Source organism: Dama dama, chromosome 22 (assembly GCF_033118175.1).
Source record: "Dama dama isolate Ldn47 chromosome 22, ASM3311817v1, whole genome shotgun sequence".
NCBI lineage: Eukaryota > Metazoa > Chordata > Mammalia > Artiodactyla > Cervidae > Dama > Dama dama.
Genome location: NC_083702.1, coordinates 9,640,547 through 9,661,802, shown reverse-complemented (window position 1 = coordinate 9,661,802; position 21,256 = coordinate 9,640,547). Strand labels below are relative to the sequence as shown.

General features: G+C 47.1%; 1 protein-coding gene, 1 long non-coding RNA gene and 1 pseudogene across 4 annotated transcripts; 2 read left to right on the top strand and 1 right to left on the bottom strand.

The window, feature by feature from the left end:
* The first annotated feature begins 306 nt into the window (after window positions 1–306).
* Window positions 307–4,110, top strand: LOC133043568 (DNA dC->dU-editing enzyme APOBEC-3G-like). The gene is made up of 5 exons (XM_061124531.1): window positions 307–393; window positions 725–869; window positions 1,895–2,183; window positions 3,141–3,256; window positions 3,772–4,110. Exons 2-5 carry the CDS (start codon window positions 732–734, stop codon window positions 3,784–3,786), a joined length of 558 nt encoding a protein of 185 aa, XP_060980514.1. The 5' UTR covers window positions 307–393; window positions 725–731; the 3' UTR covers window positions 3,787–4,110.
* Window positions 2,468–2,563, top strand: LOC133044088 (U6 spliceosomal RNA; annotated as a pseudogene).
* Window positions 4,111–8,072: 3,962 nt separating the features above from the next.
* On the bottom strand, window positions 8,073–21,193 carry LOC133043569 (uncharacterized). Of its 3 annotated transcripts, none has more exons than XR_009689725.1 (4): window positions 21,056–21,193; window positions 20,665–20,917; window positions 9,725–9,954; window positions 8,073–8,938 (listed from the first exon to the last, which is right to left on the bottom strand). It is a non-coding gene; the product is annotated as an uncharacterized LOC133043569 (long non-coding RNA). The 3 variants fall into 3 exon arrangements; XR_009689724.1 differs by having other exon boundaries at window positions 8,073–8,926; XR_009689726.1 differs by having other exon boundaries at window positions 8,073–8,926; window positions 9,725–9,934.
* Between the last annotated feature and the right edge of the window lie 63 nt (window positions 21,194–21,256).

Sequence of the window (21,256 nt, the reverse complement as noted above, 5' to 3'; positions counted from 1 at the left end):
GTCTCTGCGACCCAGGTCCTCATGCAGATGCCATCTCCTACTCAGGAGTGTCCCCTCACTGCCTGCCTGACTGGCCGCTGCTTCCCAGATGACCTCCCACACACCCTCCCAGACCGCACTGGTCCATGGTCAGTCCCGGTGGCATCAGGTAGGGCCTTTGTCAGAACAGGGAAATGGAAACCGAAGCTGTCCACGAAGGTGTGACATCTGGGTGGGGAAGTTCATGGGTGGCATGAGTGGCCCAAGTTCAGGAAGGGGTGAGGCCCAACTCCGCTGACACAACAGCTTCTAGGCGCTCTGATGATATATAAGGCTCCTGCCGCTTGGACACCTTCAAGGAGGAGCCACAGGCTGTGACTGAGCATAGAATCAGAGGACTCGAAGCCAGGGACGGTAAAGAAGTTGATTCATGGGGCCCAGCAGAGCGGGGCCGGATACCATACGACAGGGGACCCAGGACGGGGGCAGAGTGGCACTGAGAGGCCGTGTCCAGTCAGACTCCGGGCGGAGGATTGGGTCATCATCGGGGCTCTGAGCACCCTGCACTGCTCCTGCGGGGAGACCCTGACTTCCCCAGGAGCCCCCAGCGGGGGTCAGAGAGGGAGGTCTAGTGGCTCCAGCAGAGATGTGGGGTGCAGGAGGAAGGGGTGTGGCAGGGAGGGGAGCCCTGGGCAGTCCCAGAGGAAGCCCCGTGTCTTGTGACTTCTCCCACCTTTGTCCTCAGACACCTGATGGACAGATACACCTTCACTGAGAACTTCAACAATCAACAATGGCCTTTCAAGACCTACCTGTGCTACAAGGTGGAGAGGCTGGATGGGAACACTTTGATCCCTCTGGATGAGTACAGGAGATTTGTGCGCAGCAAGGTAACCCACCCAGCCCGCCCGCAGCAGGCGGGCCCTCCCCGTGGTGGGACACGCAGGGTAGAAGGTTGTCAGTGGCACACGGGATGTCCCACAAGCTCTCTGCCAGGAATCAGGTGGGGACCCTTTCTGTGTGATTGACAGCTTTGAGCCACGTGTCAGAAGCCAGTCACAGCCACCCAGCGCCTGGCACCTCCAGTCCAGTGTCTTGGTTACTTACTCCTCTCCTGCTCCGCCTCTGGGGAGGAGCTGGGATGGAGGGTGATGCATGTGGACAAGGGGCTGGGTTCTTCCCTGGACTCTGCCCAGGGCAGGCTCTTTCCAGAGAGCCCGATCCTCTCTCAATCACCACAGGCTTGGGCGGCCAGGCGAGACATCCGCCCACTGCTTGAGAGATTCTGGCAAGGGTACTGATCGCCACAACCCCGCCGCTGCCAGCTGTATGTAGTCCAGGGCTGCGCTGGGCCCAGCACAGGGCGATGCCCAGAGCAGAAGCTTGTAAAAGTTTGGGCACACACTTGGGTTTAGTGGGGTAGGGTCGTGGAGGAGCTGGAGAGCAGAGTGAATCACTCCAGGGAGGAAATGCCCACTTCCATGGCAAGAGGCCAGTGTCGGAGCTCCCCTGGCCTCCTCCCTCCCGGCACGGCTGGACTAGGCCCTATCACGGGCACAAGATAAGAGGGACTCCAGCAAACTCAGAAATCAAGATGAGTCATGCTTAAACTCAATAGTTTAAAAATCAAAATTAACGCAATTCTGTGATGCAGGAAACAGCAACATCTGCCTGAAGACTGATCAGTTTCAGAGCTTTGCAGAGCCATAGGGATACAGCATCTCTCAAGGGGTTTGGCATTCCTTTGATCGTGTAAATCCTGCATTGAAATAGCATTTCACTGGGTGCTGAGGCTTGCCCCCACTAACTTCGTGCTGGGGGCCAGCGCCTCACCCGCCTTCCTTCCATGGTCGTTCCCTCCGTGCTGGCCCGTACACAGCAAAGGACAGGACGCGTGTCTTCCTCTTTTTCGTAGGGTCCTGATCAACCGCAGGGACCCCACCATGCGGAGTTCTACTTCCTGGAACAGATCCGTTCTAGGAATCTGGACCAGAATCAGCGCTACAGGCTCACCTGTTTCATCTCCTGGAGTCCCTGTTACTCTTGTGCCCACAACCTGACTATGTTCCTGAAGGAGAACGGCCACATAAGCCTGCACATCTTTGCCTCCCGCCTCTATACCAGCAACCGTTTTGGGTGCTATCAGACAGGCCTGCGCAAACTGCAAGCGGCTGGGGCCCAAATCACCATCATGACCTTTCAGGGTCGGCAGGAGTCTCCTGGGGGTGGGGCAGTGGCAGGGAGAGGCCTGTGGGAAGTTGCCAGAAAGAGGTGGGCAGGGTGGGAATCCCTGGTACAGAGGCCTTTGTGTGCTGCCTGAGAAGGGAGGTTAGACTCTGGAAAGAGCCTGTGGGAAGAGAGAGTTCAGAGGGGCAGAGGTGGTTCAGGAGGGGCCGGTGGGTGGGTGAATGTGGGTGGACTAGTGGGTTTCCAGAAAGAAGGAGAACGGGCTGGCACAGATTCCAGTAGCAAGAAAGAATCTGAGGGCTTGCTTCAGCTGCACATAGGCAAACACTGTAATGATGCAGAGATTAGCATGGCCCCTGGGCAAGGATGACACAGGTGAAAAAAGGAACATGTTGACTCAGTTCTAGAACCTATTATACAGAGCGAAGTAAGTCAGAAAGAGAAAGACAAATATCATACATTAACACATATATATAGAATCTAGAAAGATGGTACTGATGAACCCGTTCGCACGGCAGCAAAGGAGACGCAGACATAAAGGACAGAATTTTGGACACAGAGGAGAAAGAAGAGGGTGGGATGATTTGACAGAGTAGCATTGAAACATGTACATTACCATATGGAAAATAGATAGCCAGTGGAAATTTGCTATGTGACGCAAGGGATCCAAAGCCAGGACTCCGTGACAACTGAGGAGGGTGGGATTGGGGTGGAAGATGGGAGGAAAGGTCCAGAGGGAGGGGACATGTGTATACCTATGGCTGATTCATATTGGTGTATGGCAGGAACCATCACAACATTGTAAAGCAATTACCCTTCAATTAAAAATAAAATGAAAAAATTTTTTAAAGAAGAAAGAATTTGAGGGGTAAACTAAGTCCTTGAAAGGAAAAGAGAGAGGAGGCAGCGAAATGATGATGGGGAAGTCCACCCCTAGACTGGAGCTCACCTTTCTCTCCCCTGTTCCATTTCAGACTTTGAGTACTGCTGGGAAACCTTCGTGGACCACCAGGGAAATCCCTTTCAGCCCTGGGAGGGGCTGGAGGCAAAGAGCCAGGAGCTCTGTGAGGAACTGCAGGCCATTCTCAGGGTGAGGGTTCCTCCCGGCTGCTTCCCTGGACCTCCCCCCATCCTCTCCTCTTCTCTCCCTGGGCCTTTATCTATGTCTGGGCCACTCAAGGTCTTCATTGCAGCATGCAGGGGCTTCTCTCTAGTTTCGGGGGGCACAGGCTTCTCTTGTTGCTAAGCAACGGCTCCAGGGTGGGCTGCACACTTCTCTGGTTGTGGCGTGCGCTTAACTGCCCTGAGGCCCGTGGGATCTTCATTCCCAGACCAGGGGTGGAACCCGTGTCCCCTGCCTTGGAAGGCAGTTTCTTAAACCACCAGGGGAGTCCCTGCCTGGGCCTCTCCCCTCTTTTTAGAGCCTCCTCCGGGGTGATCTGCTCCCTCCTGGGACACCGGCTCCATCCCTTCTTTCCTTCCCCAGGGGTCCCTCCACTTCCTCACAGGCTCGTGTCCCTCCCTCCCTCCCCATCTGTGTGACACTCCCCAGACCTCCTCTCCGTGTTTCCTCTTCCAACCTTCTCATTCCCTGCTTCGTCCTAGACTCAGCAAAACTGAAGGATGGACGCCAGCCTCTCTAGAGAACAGGAGACCCCTATTGAACAACAGAACAAAACACCTTCTTTTAAGAAATATAAACATGCCATTTGCTACTGTCTCCAGACTGATCCAAACAGACCAGCAAAAAGCAAATGGCTGAAAAGAAATAGCTTTTTTAAAATAAAAATCTGAGTAGATTTACTTTTCATTCAAACCTATGTTGTGTTTCAAATCTACGTCAGTAAGATTCTATTCAATACTATCAGAATAGTTTCCGATTTTTAGATAAGTGAATATTGTAATTGATTTTAAATGCAAAGCAATAAAATGAAATATTAAGAATCTCTCATTCGATTTTTTCCCTTAGTAAATATATCATGAACTATAAATAGTTCATTAAAAGTTGCAAAGATGCAGATGCCTTTTTATTTTGTAGTGGATCTGATTCATGGTGGGGTGGAGGTATAGTGGTCACACTAATTTCTGCTGGTATGAGTAAAAATCAGCTAAACCTTCTAGGAGGGAAACCTAGGATTCAAAAATCTGCAGCCATCAACAACCTATCACACTGCTAACACTACTGTTTTTGAAGTGACAGACCATGCGATAAGAGAAGAAAAGAATGAGTCTCAATATTGAAAGAGAACTTTCAAATCCGCAGCTAGATAACTCCAGGAATTACCCCAGTCCCCACACCACTGCGACTTCTACTGCCCTGGAGAGGAAGCCAGAGGGAGGGGCTGTTGTGCACAGATGATGAACCGGCCTCTGCACAGTACATGGACCCAAGCAGGACTGGTCTCAGGCACTAGATTTCTCTCCTGCCATTCACTCTGTGGGGACTGAATTGAGCTGAGCCAGCCTTGCACAAGGCGTCCAGACAGCAAAGTCTCCCCAGGTCTCTCCCGTCAGACTTCTGATCCTGTGTCAAGGGCCCCAAATGTGTCTCAACCTCACACAAGGGGCCCAAACTGTGTCGCAACCTCACACAAACGTGTGACTCTAAGAAGCTGGGAGCAGAACCATTCGGTGTGAGACCTGAAGCAATAGAAAATGAGGGACAGATGATGATGATAGTTGAGAAGGGATGAAGGGACTAAATCAGGGAGGGTTGGTGCATGTGAGGGAAGGAAGGACAGGTAGAAGAAGGTAACCTGGGAGGGAGGGGGGAGGGAAGAGGTAAGGAGAGGAGAGGAGCAGGGCTGAGACCCAACGATGGGAAGACAAGGGGCCTAAGGAAAGGATGCTGGGATGAAGGAGGGTGGACAGGGTCAGAGCTGTCTGGAAAAGCTGGAAGTAGGGCTCATTTCATAAAATAAACCATGTGGGCCAGGTAGATTGGTCCAGGCCTGGCTTGGCGACTCAGTGATGCTGTCAAGACATGGCCCACTATTGCTGTTCCCTCAGCTCAGCTCTCAGTACTTGCCTCCTCAGGGCCTCGAATGGCTGCCTAACTCCAGACATCACACCTCATTCCAGAGGGGAAGAAAGAAGATAGGACAAACCCCAGAACTTCAGAGCCCATATGTTCTTTTAATGGACACTAGTAGTGTCTTACTGTGAGAGGCGGCTGGTGGGAAAAACTCTATTGGCGTTTCACTTGACCCAGTTTGGGCCGCAGAGGGAACAAGATTGGCTCTTGAGCTCCTCACCTGTAATATATGGAGAATAATAGTGACTGACAACCTAGATAGCATATTAAAAAGCAGAGACATTACTTTGCCAACAAAGGTCTGTCTAGTCAAGGCTATGGTTTTTCCAGTGGTCATATATGGATATGAGAGTTGGACTGTGAAGAAAGCTGAGTGCCGAAGAATTGATGCTTTTGAACTGTGGTTTTGGAGAAGACTCTTGAGAGTCCCTTGGACTGCAAGGAGATCCAACCAGTCTATCCTAAAGGAGATCAGTCCTGGATGTTCATTGGAAGGACTGATGCTGAAGCTGAAACTCCGATACTTTGGCCACCTTATGAGAAGAGTTGACTCATTGGGAAAGACCCTGATGCTGGGAGGGATTGGGGGCAGGAGGAGAAGGGGACCACAGAGGATGAGATGGCTGGATGGCGTCACCGACTCAATGGACATGAGTTTGAGTAAACTCCGGGAGTTGGTGATGGACAGGGAGGCCTGGCATGCTGTGATTCATGGGGTCACAGAGAGTCAGACATGACTGAGCGACTGAACTGAACTGAGCTGAACTGAGGGCTGTTGGGGAGTGAAACATCAAGTACTTAGGACGATGTTGACATAGTTATTCTTCAACCGATGATGTCACTATTTAAAAAAGGGGGAGAGATCACCCATTTAATAAATCACTCAATCTACAATAAACCATCAGCCCTCCAGCTCGCTCTGGCTCACACCACGTGCAGCAGGTGCCAGGGAAGACGTGGGTGACAAGTGGCATCTGGGGCCTTGGCAGCAGAGTCATTATGGCCCAGACCCAGGCCAGGCCTGTTTCCCTCCTCTCGGCATTGCTGATGGGGCCTCACCTCCTCCCTCCTGGGGGCTCCTTCTCTGACCCCTGGGGGCTCCTCCTGCACTCCTGACCCTGGGCCTGGCCTCTTCCCATGGGTCTCAACCATGTACTCCACTGATGCCCTCATTTCTGTGTCCCTTCCTCCTCCTTCTGCAGGTGTTTCAGGGGGCCTGCAAGTCCCCAGAGACGCTGGAGTCATGCCCACAGAGGGAAGATGCACCAAGAGGGGGCCCCTTTCACTTGTCTTCAACACCCACCTTTGGTTACAAACACCATGTCTCCCAGCTTTGATCAAGCCCTTTTCACAGCCAAGCTCATCCTGGCTTTACCAAATCTCAGGGAGTCACTGCTTAGCACCACTTGGCTATGAAGCAAAGTCCTCTTTCTCTCTTCCCAAGGTCTCACAGGTAGGTCGAGGCCACATTCACACCTGGGTCCCTGCCAATCCCCAGCCAACCCTGAGAGACCTTCCTAAGGGCTGTGAGTTATATCAGGATACACACAGGGAGGCTGAAGAAGGCTGCAAGCAAAGCTGGGGTTTGCAGCGCTGGAGTCTGGAGTTGACCTGGTTAGACCCGAGAGCGCACGAGGGAGACTTCAGAGCACGGGGGAGGGACTGAGACGGGACCTGATCCCTGGGGAGACCTGGGGAGAGGGCGAAGGAGGGGCAGGGCTGAGGCCTGGAGGAGGCCCGGCGTGAGGGGACAAGGCCATTTGTCACCTAGGGAGCTGGAGGGGTGGTCTCTCATCACCCTGGACCCCCGTGAAGACACGAGGCTCTGTGTGGTGTCCGGGGTCCAGACACAGCACTGTATCAGAGGACTGCAGGGGCGGAGTGCACAGCCGGTTTACTTTGAATTTCAGATGAACAATAAATAATTTGGAATTTACTTAACCAAAAATGTATTCACATTAAACTGGGGTCCTGTATTTTTGTCGCCTAAATCTGGCTGCTCTTTTCATTTTTGTCTGTGCTGGGTCTCCATTGCTGCGAGGGCTTTTTCTCTAGTTGCACCAAGTGGGGGCTACTCTCTGGTTGCGGCGTGCGGACTTCTCATTACAGTGGCTTTTCTTATTGAGGAGCACAGGCTCTAGGGTGCTTGGGTTTTAGTAGTTGCAGCTCACAGGCACAGTAGTTGTGGCCTCCGGGCTCTGGGCACAGGCTCGGTAGTTGTGGTGTCCGGGCTTAGTGGCTCTGCGGCATGAGGGATCTTCCCGGACTAGAGATCAGTATTGAGTCTCCTTCACTGGCGGGCGGATTCTTTACCACTGAGCCCCCAGGGAAGCCCTGGCTGCTCTTTTCATGCAGGAGACATTTACAGGAGCTCCCATCCTGGTCGAAGCCCTGCTTGGGCGGAGTGGGTCCTGCACCCTCGCTGGGGGTCCTTTGGCTCCAATCTTCCCTCCCATGAGCTCCCTGGAGCACCCCACCCTTCGCCCACGATGGCTGCTGACTGGCTCCAAACAAGATGCCAGTTAACAAGGGCATGCTTCCTGCCTGGTTGTGGAATATCAAAAGGGGGAAATCCTTTGAACGTGACACCAAGAGACTTTCCTTTGAGCTGCAGGAGGGTCATTGCACAAGCAACATTGCAACACTGTGGAAGGAAGGATAACTGCTCATTCAGCAACAAATGTTTGCACACCCTTTTTTAAAAAATGTTACTACTGGAGTATAATTGCTTTTTCAATGTTACTACTGGAGTATAACTGCTTTATAAAGTTGTGCTAGTTTCTGCCCTGTGACAAAGTGAATCAGGCATATGTATACCTATATCCCCTTCCTCTTGAGCCTCCCTCTCACCCACCCACTCCCATCCCACCCATCTAGGTTATCACAGAGTACAGCGCTGAGCTCCTGTGCTACACAGAGGTTTTCCACCGGCCATCTATCATACATACAGATGTCATACATGCCATTGTTACTCTCCCAGTTCGCCCCACTCCCCCTTCCCCACTGTGTCCACATGTTCATTCTCTACGACTGTGTCTCTATTCCTGTCCTGCAAAGAGGTTCACTTGTATCCTTTTTCTAGATTCCGTATATATTTATTAATATATTTGTTTTTCTCTTTCTGACTTACTTCACTCTGTATAACAGACTCTAGGTCCGCTCATATCACTGTAGATTGTACAATTTCTTTCCTTTTTCTGGCTGAGTCATATTCCACTGTACACTGCAGGAAGTGGTGGGTGTTTAAACCGCAGAATACTTGCTCTGAAATGTAAAATGAAAATCTGGACCTTCAGGGCAGGTGGTCCGGCGGGGAGAAACACAGGGGAGGTTGAGTCCTCCTTTTATAAACATGGGAGCCAAGGGAGATATTCAGGGTTGGCAGAGTGAAAAAGGGAATTAAAGCTGAAGGCGGGGCCGAGTTGAGGGTCTGAGAACAGTGATACCACTTCCAAGGCAGAGAAGAGTGATGGGAAGATGGAGCCGTGTATATTCTCCCCAATCAGAAGTGATGTCAAAAGATGATGGATCAAGACCCAGAAGCACAAACACATGATGTAACGGTAAGGAATGACGGTGGAAGTTAGAGAGGTGGCAGGTCTGGAGTCAACAAGAATGACGACACAACTTTGCTTTTGGTTTGGTGCTTCCTTGTCATTTTGCTTTTGTCATGGTGTGTGTCCTTACATGAATATCTTCTCATTTCATTTGCAGCAGGGACAAGACCTGTAGAAAATGCTTTGTAATAAAATTAATAAGAAATGGATAAGACTAAAGTAATATGTAAATTTAATAAAAGTCCATAGAAAAACACAATAATGCTTTTGCCTCTTTTTGAACCTAAAAATCTACCACTTAGGTAAAAATAGTAAAAGAAAGAAGTTAGATTTAGAAAGCATGTGATGGAGGGCAATACAGCCAAAAATCTCATGGGCCCGAAAGCACAGCAGGGGTCCAACCATGAGCCCACGGGGAAGGGAGTTTGAACTTGGAGCTGTCCCTCCCCCTGCTCTGGGTGAAACAGGCCATCAGAAAGCCCCAAGGAACCATGGCTGCGATAGTCTAGCTCCTGGGCTCTCTCCTGGTCTGCAAGAGGCTCAGGTTAAGAATTTGCATGTCTTGGGGCTTCCCTGGTGGCTCAGTGGTAAAGAAGCCACCTGCCAATGCAGGGGATATACGTCTGACCCCTGATCTGGGAAGATCCCGTGTGCTGCAGGACAACTAAGCCTGTGCGCCACAACTACTGAAGCCTGAATGCCTCAGAGCCTTTGTTCCAAAGCAAGAGAAGCCCCCCATAATGAGAAGCCTGTGCGCCACAACTAGAGAGTAGCCCCTGCGGTCACCTTTGATTCTCCCATCCCCTCCTCTACATTCTGCTTTTGGTTTTTGTCTTTGGTGCTGTTGGCCCTTGAGTATGCGCAACCATATGTCCTGGGAAGTGACCCCTGGTCCTCACAACACTCTTGTACTGTAAACTAAGGACTTAAACTGAAGCAGAAATACGTGAAAATAAGCAACACTTACTGTGTGTTGAATGTCCACCACATTCTTGTCCTCATGTCTGAACCAGAGTGAGTGGCTCACTTAAACCTCTGCCCAGCTCAGCAGTGAGGATCAATCCCTTACTTCACTGCACAGGTGAGGAAACTGATGCTCTTGGGGTCAGAGGTTGCAAAGCAGAGCTAGTCTGAACCAGTCAGCACCTCTCATCCACGTGGTCCTTGAACCCTTTGCCTGGGATGATTGAAGAAGGTCTGAAATTAATTGCCAAGATTTTTTTTTTAATGTAAAGGTTTACACAATTTTATAAGCAAACTCCTAATCTAGACACAATTAAAAAAAAACAAAAAGCTTCCTGGTAGAGGAAGAAGTGGTTATGCAGTTTCCTATCAGGAAACTATTACTTTTCAGAAAGGAAGTCAACTTGTTCTTTAATGTCACAGAGAAAATGTTCCCAGATCTACAATCAAAATCACTCTTTTTACAAAGTGTAAGTGCACCCCTAAAACTTTTTTTTTTTGGTTGTGGTTAGAGTTTTTTTTTTTTTTTTTTCTTTTGATGTGGACCATTTTTTTAAAGTCTTTATTGAATTTGTTACAATTTTGCCTCCGTTTTATGTTTTGTTTCTTCAGCCCTGAGGCATGTGGGATCTTAGCTTCCAGACCAGGGACTAAACCTGCACCCCCTAATGTGACACTACGTGAACACCAAGCATTCACTTCACTCCCCAGCTTAAGATACAGACAGGAAACAGCACATCAGGGCTCTTCCCCACCCCCATCTCCCTTCAACTTTTAAGATTCAGGAAAAATAATCATGCTTGACTTCTAGCTCAAAAGTAAGTCTAGGAACAGTCTCATATTTCTTCTGCCTAATTTTTTTTTTTCCTGCCCAATATGTTCACAAGAAAGAAGACAGAATGTAGCCATGATCTGTGGGTATAGATTTCTGGGTTTCAACTCCCAGCAACTCTTCCTCCTACCGGTGTAACCTCAGCTGTGCCTCAGCAGTAAGTGCAGGGTAGAAAAAGGATTAACGGGATGAGGACAGACACAGTCCTGGGAACAGAGCAGGCCTCCAGGTCATGAACTGCGCTGCGTTTGACACCACACAGCACCCTCAAGTTGGAGTCCTGCTTTTCCTTCATAGCACGTCATAAACACTTCCTCAAGTTATAAAGATTCATTATACGTGCATAACAATCAAATATAGAAATGAATGCATCATTACTCAAAAGGCCATATGTTGGTCTATGTCTGGGTATTTCCTGATTGATTTGATACAATCAACCTCTCAGTGGAGTGCATTTAGTTTCCAAATTTTCAGTATTGTCAATAAGGCAGTGACACTGAGTTTAAAAATCTCTGGCATTTTGGACAATCGGGGCTAAGAAATTTCCTAAGAGCTGGACACCAAGCTTTTGGTGCATTTAGACACACTTTCCTATGAAAATCTTCTTGGAACTCCTCTCCCAGCGGGAAAGCATAAGAGGGCCCTGTGGGACCACTGTCTCCTGGCTCCTCTGCGTCTGGGGTTGTCCCTGGTCAGGTAAAGAATAGGAGTCAACCCACAGGCTGAGAGGAGCTCAGCCTCAAAGCAGGTCCCAGCCACGATTCTGGAACAAAGTCCCAGTGTTACTGCGATTCCATCGCTCTGAATAAAGACTAGACCTTACACACCCGGGCTCAGCATTCACCCAGTTAGAGCCCCATGTTGGCTGACCACTGCACCCTAAGAGGAGAGGTCCAGGGGGACCTGTAGGGACAGAGGTGACTGTGGGGTGGGCAGCGGGAGAAACCCAGTAAACAGGAGGCCAGAGAGTCGGTTGATGGTCGTTGGCTAGGGGCACAGTGACTGTGGCAGAGCTTAAGAGACCATGAGGAGCCCGAGGGGAACAGAGAATGCCTGAGCCCAGAAAGAACCGTGTTCTTTCCCCACCCTGAACATTGTTCATGTGTCTGTACAACCAATCCCATCAACCCTTTCCAATCCTATATGGGGATAAGCTCTCATGTTGGTTCTAATTTGTACTTTCCTGAGGTTACTGAAGCAAACTTGAGTCCACAAACCCACCCTCAGTGAAGCCAATCTACTGACACCAGGTTGTGTTGAAGGAAAGAGCAGTGCTTATTGCAGATGCCAAGCAAGGAGCCCAGACAGCCAGTGCTCAAAAGACTCCAACTCTCCGATGACCTTCAAAGAAAAATTTTTCAGAGACAGGGTGAGGGAGGGGGTCATGAAGTGCGTGATCAGCTCATGGACATTCTTCTGAATGGTGGGTGGTGAGGTAACGGGGAATCAGCATCATCGACCTTCTGGTTCCAGTTGATCTGGGGTCTACGTGCTCGTGGGCAACATACAGTTAAGTTCTTTCACTTGCTGGGGGTTTCAGTTTCTGCAAAACAGCTCAGAGGACATGGCTCAGAATATTATCCGTAGCCCTTGGGGGGACTCTAAATGCCCTTGATTTTGTTTAATGGCTAAACTATTATATTATTTTGTCTTGCTTGACTATTGTCCTTTGTTTCTGCATTTTCTCACTTTTCCAATTAAATTTATTCTTTGGAACTCAGGGAAGACTTAGAAGACTAAAGATTTTCTACAGACAAGAAAGAAGTGGGTGGAAGACACTGGGAGGGAGCTGGGGGATCCTGCTTGGTTACACTAAGGACAAGATGAAAACGGTGTGTTTGTTTACTCTCTTGAAGGGAAATCCTATCCCTCTCACTCTCTTTCTTCTTGTAAAATTTGACTTGACCAGCCTGCTACTGGCTTTCGTATTACAGATGAAGTTCCATGGACTTGCTCAAAAATATTTGCTAATCTTCATAAACACAGAACAATGTAAGACAGAGATGAGTGTCCCCTCGCCCCACAGCAGTTATGAGAGACCTTGCTGTGTCATAGAAGTAGTTCAAAGCACCAGTTCAGTGACTCTGAACATCATCAGATGGAATCTTATATTCACAGAGCGTCAGTGTTGATTTCGGGGCTGGTGGACTCTTGTATGAATGCTGGTAGCTACTACCAAGTAGAATAGGGTAATATTGGGAGTAGCTGGAGTCAGCTGCCTGGGTTCCAATCCCGTCTCCACCACCTGCTGGATTATAACACTTGACAAGTTACTTGCTTCCCTGCTAGCTCAGCCGGTAAAGTATCCGCCTGCAATGCAGGAGATTCCTGGGTCAGGAAGATCTGCTGGAGAAGGGTCCCCTCTGTGCTTCAGTCCTCTATTGTAAAATGGAGACAGTAATAGAACTTCCTCATAGGTGGCTGTGAGGTATTATGAAGAGTGCCTGACCCATTGTAAGCAGTATACATGTGTTTGCTCTTATCCATTACTAGAAACCTGTCTCTGAAAACAGAGCATTAAACATTGTCACGAAAATGTTGTGTAAGGCCCATACAATGAGAGCATCTCTAAGACAAGTTGTGTGTGTGTGTCTGACTCTTTGCAGCCCCTTGGATTGTAGCCTGACGGGTTCCTCTGTCTGTGGAATTTTCCAGGCAATAGTACTGAAGCAGATTGCCATTTCCTACTCTGGGATATCCTCCTGACCCAGGGATCGAACTGAATCTCTTGTTTCTCCTTCATTGGCAAGCAGATTCTTTACCGCTAGCACCACCTGGGAAGCCCCAAGAGAAATTCAGTGAAAGTTGCTCAGTCATGTCTGACTCTTTGCGATCCCATGGACTATATGGTTCATGGAATTCTCCAGGCCAGAATACTGGAGTGGGTATTCTTTCCCTTCTCCAGGGGATCTTCCCAACCCAGGGGTCAAACCCAGGTCTCCTGCATTGCAGGTGGATCCTTTACTGTCTGAGCTGCCAGGGAAGCCCAAGAGAAGGGAAAGGAGACCTAAATACACAGAGGTACCATGTTTGTGGATGGGAAGGTTCACTATCGTTCACTGGTGTCAATCCTGTAGGTTCCATGCAATCCCAATCCTGCCCCCTTGTGGTAGCTTTGCAATGTGCAGGCTTGGCCAGGCCAAATGACATCTCCCAGAGCTCCATTCCCAGTAGTTTTGGCCCAGTCCCTGAGAGGACTATCCTGGCTGGTTTCGAGGGAGGACGTGAAGTAGCACTTTTTCTAGGTGCTCTCGTGTTGATGTGCTGACCAGACTCAGCATGCTGGTGTGAAGCAGTAACTGTGCCTGCGGCTGCCAGGACTTTCCCACATCCCCCTTGTCCGCATCTTTATCTCGCTGAAGAAGGGCCCCAGCAGGACACCCAGACCACTAAAGTCAGAGGCAAGAATGACTGTAGGGGTCTCTGTTCACCCTCAAGTGCTCCACAGCTCATACTGAGGGTCCCCGCTTGTTCTCATTCACCTACACTTACATCCATCTTCCCTTGCCAGCTGCTTTCTTGCAGACTTCAGCATCAGACACGAAGACAGCATCTTACAAAGACTACTTAACCAGCCCCCACAATTCCAGAAAGTGGGAGTTCTGTAGGAAACCCTTATATGTGCCACTTGATCCAGGAGTCCCATCTCTGGGTATACATTGGAAGGAAATGAAATCAGGGTGTCAGAGAGAAGGCTTTGTGAGGCATTCCATGTTCGCTGCACCACTGCTCACAACAGCCGGGACAAGAAAACAACCAAAGTGCCCATCAGAGGGTGAGTGGGTAAAGGGGATACTGCAAACACACTCACACATATCCTGAAATATTATTCAGTCATAAAAAGAAGAAAATCCTGCCATTTGTGACAATGTGGGTGAAACTGGATGACGTTATACTACATGAAATAAGCCAGAGAAAGACAAAACAAAGTATGTTATCATCTATATGTGAAACTTTTTAAAAGTCAGACTCATAGAAACAGACAGTATAATGGTGGTTGCCAGGGGAGGCGGGGGAAATGGGGAGACACTGGTCATCGGGTACAAATTTTCAGTTATGAGTAAGTTCTGAGGATCTAATATACATAATGGTGACTATAGTTAATAATCCTGTATTGGAAACTTGTAATTTGCTGGAAGTAGATCTTAAGAGTTCTCACCATACAAAAGGTGACCCTGGATGTGTTAACTTGAATGTGGTCATCATTTTACAATGATTATGTCTATCAAATTATAATGTAGTATATTCTAAATACATACAACCGTATTTTTTCAATTATACCTCAATAAAACTGGGAAAAAAGAGAAGTCCTTATATGAAATGTATATATCACAGATGTTCTGACTCTTGGTTAAACCTTGACTAATGAATGCATCCCTGAAGTGTTACCCTCCTCCATCAACTATCCAAGAACATTAGTAAAATTTTAATGCTCATTCTACTTTGTGTGAGATGTATTTGCTTCTTGGGGGATTGATGAAGGCTGAGCCCTGAGTGTCCCTGGTACCAATGGACAGTTGGATATTGATTTCCAGTGGGTTCAAGCTAGGGCATCAGGATCTGAATTGGATCCCTGCTTTCACCTAAACCAGCACGTTGCTAAATAATTCATGTGTTAAAGACATATTTAGAACTCATTGATCATTTAAAACAATAGAGAGCAAATTTGTGGAATATAATTGAACAGTACTTAAGATAAAATTTTTCTCATAATATGCATGTATTAGAAAAGAAAAAAAATTGATATTTGAAGCTTAAGTGATCAGTTCAAGAAAAGGGAATAGCAAAAGGATTAACATCAAAACCTAGTACACTGAAGCTGACAAAGCTGAAAAATCTCTTCATAAAAGAGAGAAAGCAAAAATAAACTACATTATAAAAATAAATAAATAAACTACATTATGAGTAAAATGGAGTCATAGTTATAGACACCATAAAAAGTCTCTGTACCTTTTATAGAAGTTAAAAAGTCAGAAGAGAATACTATGAACACACACCAATAGATCTGAAAAATGAGGCAGAATGAACAACTTTCTAGAAAAAAATGATAGATATTATGCCAAAAGAAAAAGAACACACCAGTTAACCCTAAACCATTTAAAGAAATGCAATTATTAGTTAAAAAGGTCACAAAAGCAATCATATCATGTTACCAGCCCAGAAAGTTTTAGGCTGAGTTCAATCAACCCTGTAAGAGTCAGAACTAAACTTTCTAAAGAAATAAGAAAAAAAAGTTAAACCTCCCCCAAGTGATTTTGAGCAGTTACAATAATCTTGATTTTAAAACTGAGTAAGAAGAATGTGAGAAAGAAAAGCTATACCCATATTTCTTTATAAACATAGATGTGAAAAGTCATAACTAAATTGTTAACAAATATTCACGCCAAAGAAGACTTAAAGAATATAGGACTTATGGACTTCCCTGGTGGTTCAGTGGTTAAGAATCTGCCTGTCAATGGAGGGGACACAGGTTCGATCCCTGATCCGGAAAGTTGCCTCAGAGCAACTAAGCCCATGTGCCACAACTCTTGATTGAGCCTGTGCTCTCGAGTCTGGGAGTTGCAACTACTGAGCCCACATGCTGCAACTTCTGGAGCCTGCGTGCCTTAGAGCCTGTGCTCTGCAACCAGAGAAACTACCACAACAAGAAGCCCTTGCAATGCAGCTAGAAAGTAGCCCCTACCCCCTACTACTAGAAGAAAGCCCATGCATCAACGAAGAACCAGCACAGCCCAAAATAAAGAATACAGGACGTATAATATTTATTTCCCTATCTTAGAAGAATTTTCTTGGGACCTCTCTGGCAGTCCAGTGGTTAAGACTCTGAGCTTCCACTGCGTGGGGCACAGGTTTGATCCCTGGTCAGGGAATTAAGATCCTGCATGCCATGCAGCATGGCCAAGAAATGAAATTTTAAAAAAAAATTAGATATCTGCCTCATGTCATACACATGCATGGAAAAACTGATATATTTGAAAACATTAAAAATTAAAACATCTACCTATGGAAAGACTTCATGAACTAACAGCCTAGTCACAGATTGGAAGAGAGTATCTGCAATGTGTGTAACTGACAAAGGATTACTATGCAGAATATTGAAAAATTCTTATAATGCAATAAGGAAAGACAAACTTCCTACTAGAAAACAGACAAAGGATGCAGCCAACAATTCTAGAAAGGGGCAGAAAATTATGAAAAGACACTTGATCTCCCTAGAAATCTGGAAAATATAAAATAAAACCTCAATGAGATAACTTTTCACATTCCATCAGGTTGGGGAAATGAGAGGTCTCATAACACCAGTATTGGTGAAGATACAGGGAATTGAAAGGTTGCTGCTGACCCATGAAAAGACACCGTGACTCTTGGCCTCTGGAAGAGAAGAATTCAATCTGGGGCCAGAGATGAGGCTTGATCGCTCAGAGCTTTTGTGCAATAGAGTTTTATTAAAGTATAAAAGGGATAGAGAAAGCTTCAGACACAGACATCAGAAAGGGGCAGAAAGAGTACCCCCTTGCTTGTGTTAGCAATGAAGTTATATAACTTCTAATTAGTTATTACAATGAATCAAAAGAATGTCTCAAGTTTGTGAAAATTTTACCAGATCGACTCCCACAATTTACATTTTAGGATAACAAGATTAGAATTTAACAATAGAAAGATCCTCCAGACCCACTCCCATAATATACATTCTAAAATATCAGGATTAGTCAGAAGGTTTTCAGGAAGAAGAAACTGTCCTCCAGACGGATACATTGTTGTTGTATAATCCCTGGTTGCCAGGAGCCGGCACAGGAGATCCCACCCATGACAAGGTCACGAGGAGAAAACCTGACAGGCAAGGCGGATCAGGTTTTCAGGGATTCCGAAAAGCTGCCCCCGGTGCTCACCTTAAAGATGATATCTGTCTTTCTGATGCTTGCTTCAATAGGCTGCTCCCTAATTTCTATGACACAGGCAGAAGGCCTTCCCCGATCTCTTTCCAAATAAGAATCAATTTAGAACTTTAATCATTAAGTTTCCTGGGTGGTGGTATTTTATGAGATTATCCAGGGTGAAAGGAGTGTTTTAATTTAAACTCTTTTGCTGGTATAATAGTTTGTTTGGCAAATGCGTTTATGCCCTTGGTACTAATACGCATGATTGCTTATAATACCCTAATCATAAAATAACATAAAGAACCTGATCATACAAAGGCCCTAATAGACATAGAGCCCTTCGGGGGGTGAGGAAGCCCTATTAGAAAACACAAGAAAAATTATTCTAAAAGTAGCTATTGGGTTAACATTTGCTTGCTGTGTTTTTGCTCTTAATGTGCTAAGGTTGTGTTATAGAAACCATTGTTAATATAGTTATAGATCTAGAAAAATAAGAGCTTAGCCCTAGTGTGGTAACAATGAGATGGTTGTTAATTGTCAGCCAGGAGTGCTAAGCAGAGGCTGCCTCACCAAAGTCGCAGAGTCAGTGTGGGGTAAACTTCTTAGATAACCTCAACTGACAACTTCTGCAGAAGGATTAATTTTTGTGTTAACAAGGTTATACTTCTACTCTGTACTGTTGCCCTATGAGACTGCTACCTTTCAGTTAAGGTCACCACAGAAACAGAAAATAGGTTTACATTCACCTGACCTGCATAAAATGTTAATGGGCCCCAAGGCCAGAAGATAATGTACACGACCCTCATAAACAAAGAAGTATGCAGAAAACACCCTGGTTTCGTGAAGAACAAGCTGATGTAATGTTAAACTATCTTCCCCTTAGAGATGTACTAACTAAGGGTATAAAAGCTACGGTAAAAAATAAGGCATTGCCAGACTCAGCCAGACCCTGCTGCACCCCCGTCTGGTCATTCTCTCTCTCTCTCTCTCTTTCTCTCTCTCTCCCTCGCAGACTTGGCCCTATCAAGGCTGGTCTCACGTGTCTTCTCTCTCTCTCTCGCCGACGCCGTTCATCCTGAGGGTACCCCCTGGATCCTGCCGAGGCTGGACCCCGGCACCTGGTACACAGTTTAAACTGAGTTGTGTAATTGACTAAGACTAAGGAATGTAGAGGGCAAAAAAGTTTGTCCTTTTCTCCTCCTTGATAATTCCAGACCCCCAATCTCTGCTTCGAGAGCCCCAGACCCCTTTCTCCTCCTTGGGGACCTTGGACTTGTTATCAATCTGCCTAGGAACTGACTCTCCCAGAATGGTAACATTTTTTACCATTTCTATTACCATTTTTTACTGTTTCTCCTGGAGATGTCTGCTGGCAGAGAGCTTTAGAAAATAACTTGGGAACTTCCCTGATGGTCCAGTGGTTAAGACTGTGAACTTTCAAGGCAGGGGGCCCAGGTTCCATCCCTGGTGGGGGACTAGATCCCGCATGCTGCAACCAAGACGTCTCCCAGCCAAATAAATAGGTAAATCTTTTTTTTTTTTTTTTAAAGCAGTTTGGCAGTGAGTGCCAAGTAAGGCATTTTATTCCCACAAGGAGATGTCGAGCCTGTAAAGGCAGCAGGACCCCAGCTGAAACGAGCCATGTTCCAGGCCTCCGGCTGAGGTATTGTAGCAATGAACGCGACCTCTGGGAAGACAGGTGCACCACAGTTTCAGCTCTGGGTGTAAAGCAGCAACTAGCATATTGAGAGCGATATTACACCATCATTGTCCAGGAGGCAACCAAAGCAATCCTGTGGGTCACGGGCTGGTCTGGGCTAAAAATCTGTGTCGCTTGTGCACAGTGAATATCTGTGTGCAAATCTGTATGTTGAAACCCTGTTTTGAAATCCAAACTCATATTGCTCTCCACAGTACATGCCAACAAATTGACAGAAGAGGTGTCAGGGCAAGGAATAGTGACTGTATCAGGAAAGCCAGCAGACCAAGAACACGGTGGACTAGCGTCCCAAAGAACCACCTTATCTGACTTAGAATTCAGGCTTCTTTAACCCTAAAAGGGGAGGGGGTGTTGCTGGTTGTTGTGGGAATCCCTTGTTCTTGCAGCTGTCCAGATAAATCTGGTCACCATGTTCCTGTAAACCTCCAATAAGACAACTGTTACTTTCTGTCCTGCAACTTTTAATCTCTATGTGAATGGGAAAGTGCCTTTAAAGGTCAGAGGCTGGCTGGAGAATGGTCTGTCACATATATTCCTGGCTCTAGGCAGCATTCTTATATATGCGTGTGTGTGTGTGTCTGTGTGTGTGTGTGTTTGAAGTAATCTTTATTGAATGATTTTCCCTTTTTTTAGTTTTGGCTGTGCTGCAAGGCATGTGAAGATCTTAGATTCCCGATCACGGATTGAATGCTACCATGGTGGTGAAAGTGCCAAATCCTAACCACTAGACCACCAGGGAGCTCCTTGATTTCCCCCTTTTTAAAAGTGCCAATACGCTGTTATTTACAAAAAAAATCATGTGGTTAGCCTGGGGCCAGCGTCTACTACCCCTGCTAGAGTGGGACCCAGATCCTGAATCCGTGGGAAATTCCAAGCAACATTGGTTTATAAGGCTGCAGAGCAGCATGACTGAGCAGAGGCCATAGAGCACAAAGGTCAGAGCTAAAGGAACAGATTCAACATGGAGTCAGATTTGTTCTTCTGAACCCCAAGCAGGCTGGAACTTGGAGGTAGGAATGATTTTGGATGCGGTCAGGAGCAAAAGGGCAGCAATGGGCAACTGGAAGCAAGATCTTCATTTCCCAGACCAGGAGCCCTAACCCCTGGACCGCAGGAGTCAGCAGGTAAGACTAAGGTTCCTAGTCTCGCCTGCCTAATCAAGAATGAATTCAGGCAAGAAGGCAGAAAGTAAAGAGTAAAGTAAAAAGTTTATTGAAAAGAAAAAGTACATTCAGAAAGGCACAGGGGAGAGCTCGGAGAGAGAGAAAATCACACCTTTGGGAAGTTTAAATCCTTTATAATAAATCCTTCAAAAAAGGGCAGTTTTCTGGGTCTATGTCTTCCGTCAAGCCAGTCACTTTATTTTGTCCTCCCTGGTTAATTTGTCTCGGGACCCTCCCCTGGGGTGCGCACGCACACCCTAGCCAAGTTGGATCTTGAAATGAAGGCTTCTGGGAGGAGCAAGACTCATTATGGCCTGGAATTATCCTCTGACTTTTGATTCCAAGGCTTACCTGGTGGCCCTGGGTTGGAAAGATCTCCTGGCGAAGGAAATGGCAACCCACTCCAGTATTCTTGCCTGGAGAATTCCATGGACAGAGGAGCCTGGCGGGCTACAGTCCATGGGGTCGCTAAGAGTCAGGCACGACTGAGTGACTAATTCTTTTCTACTTTCTTTCTTGACTCCAAGGAGACTTTCTGCGCGTGTGTAGGGTCTCCTCTGTCAGACAGGTTTTTTTCCTTTCGTTGTCCTTGCCGTGATTATTCCTTTGAGGTAAGAGACAAAGACTGGCTATTGACCCTGTCAATTCCTTAACTGGAGTCCACCTATCTCTTATCTCAGGAAATGCAAGCAGAAGGGTGGCTTATTGTAAATTTCCAACCTGGAGCCCACCTGTCTCCTACCTCATAAGGGCCACACTCCCCCATGGCGTCCATTCATTCAACAGGCAGGTGTAGAGCTAGGTGCAGGCTTGGGCTGGGTGAGCGGGCAGGGTGGAGAGGGATCCAGCCTGCCCTCCCCCAGGGGGAGCAGGCCTCCGTCTGCTCTCCTCAGCCAGGGTCTGGCCCATCCCCCTCTCCGGCATCTTTACTTTCTCTTTCCCT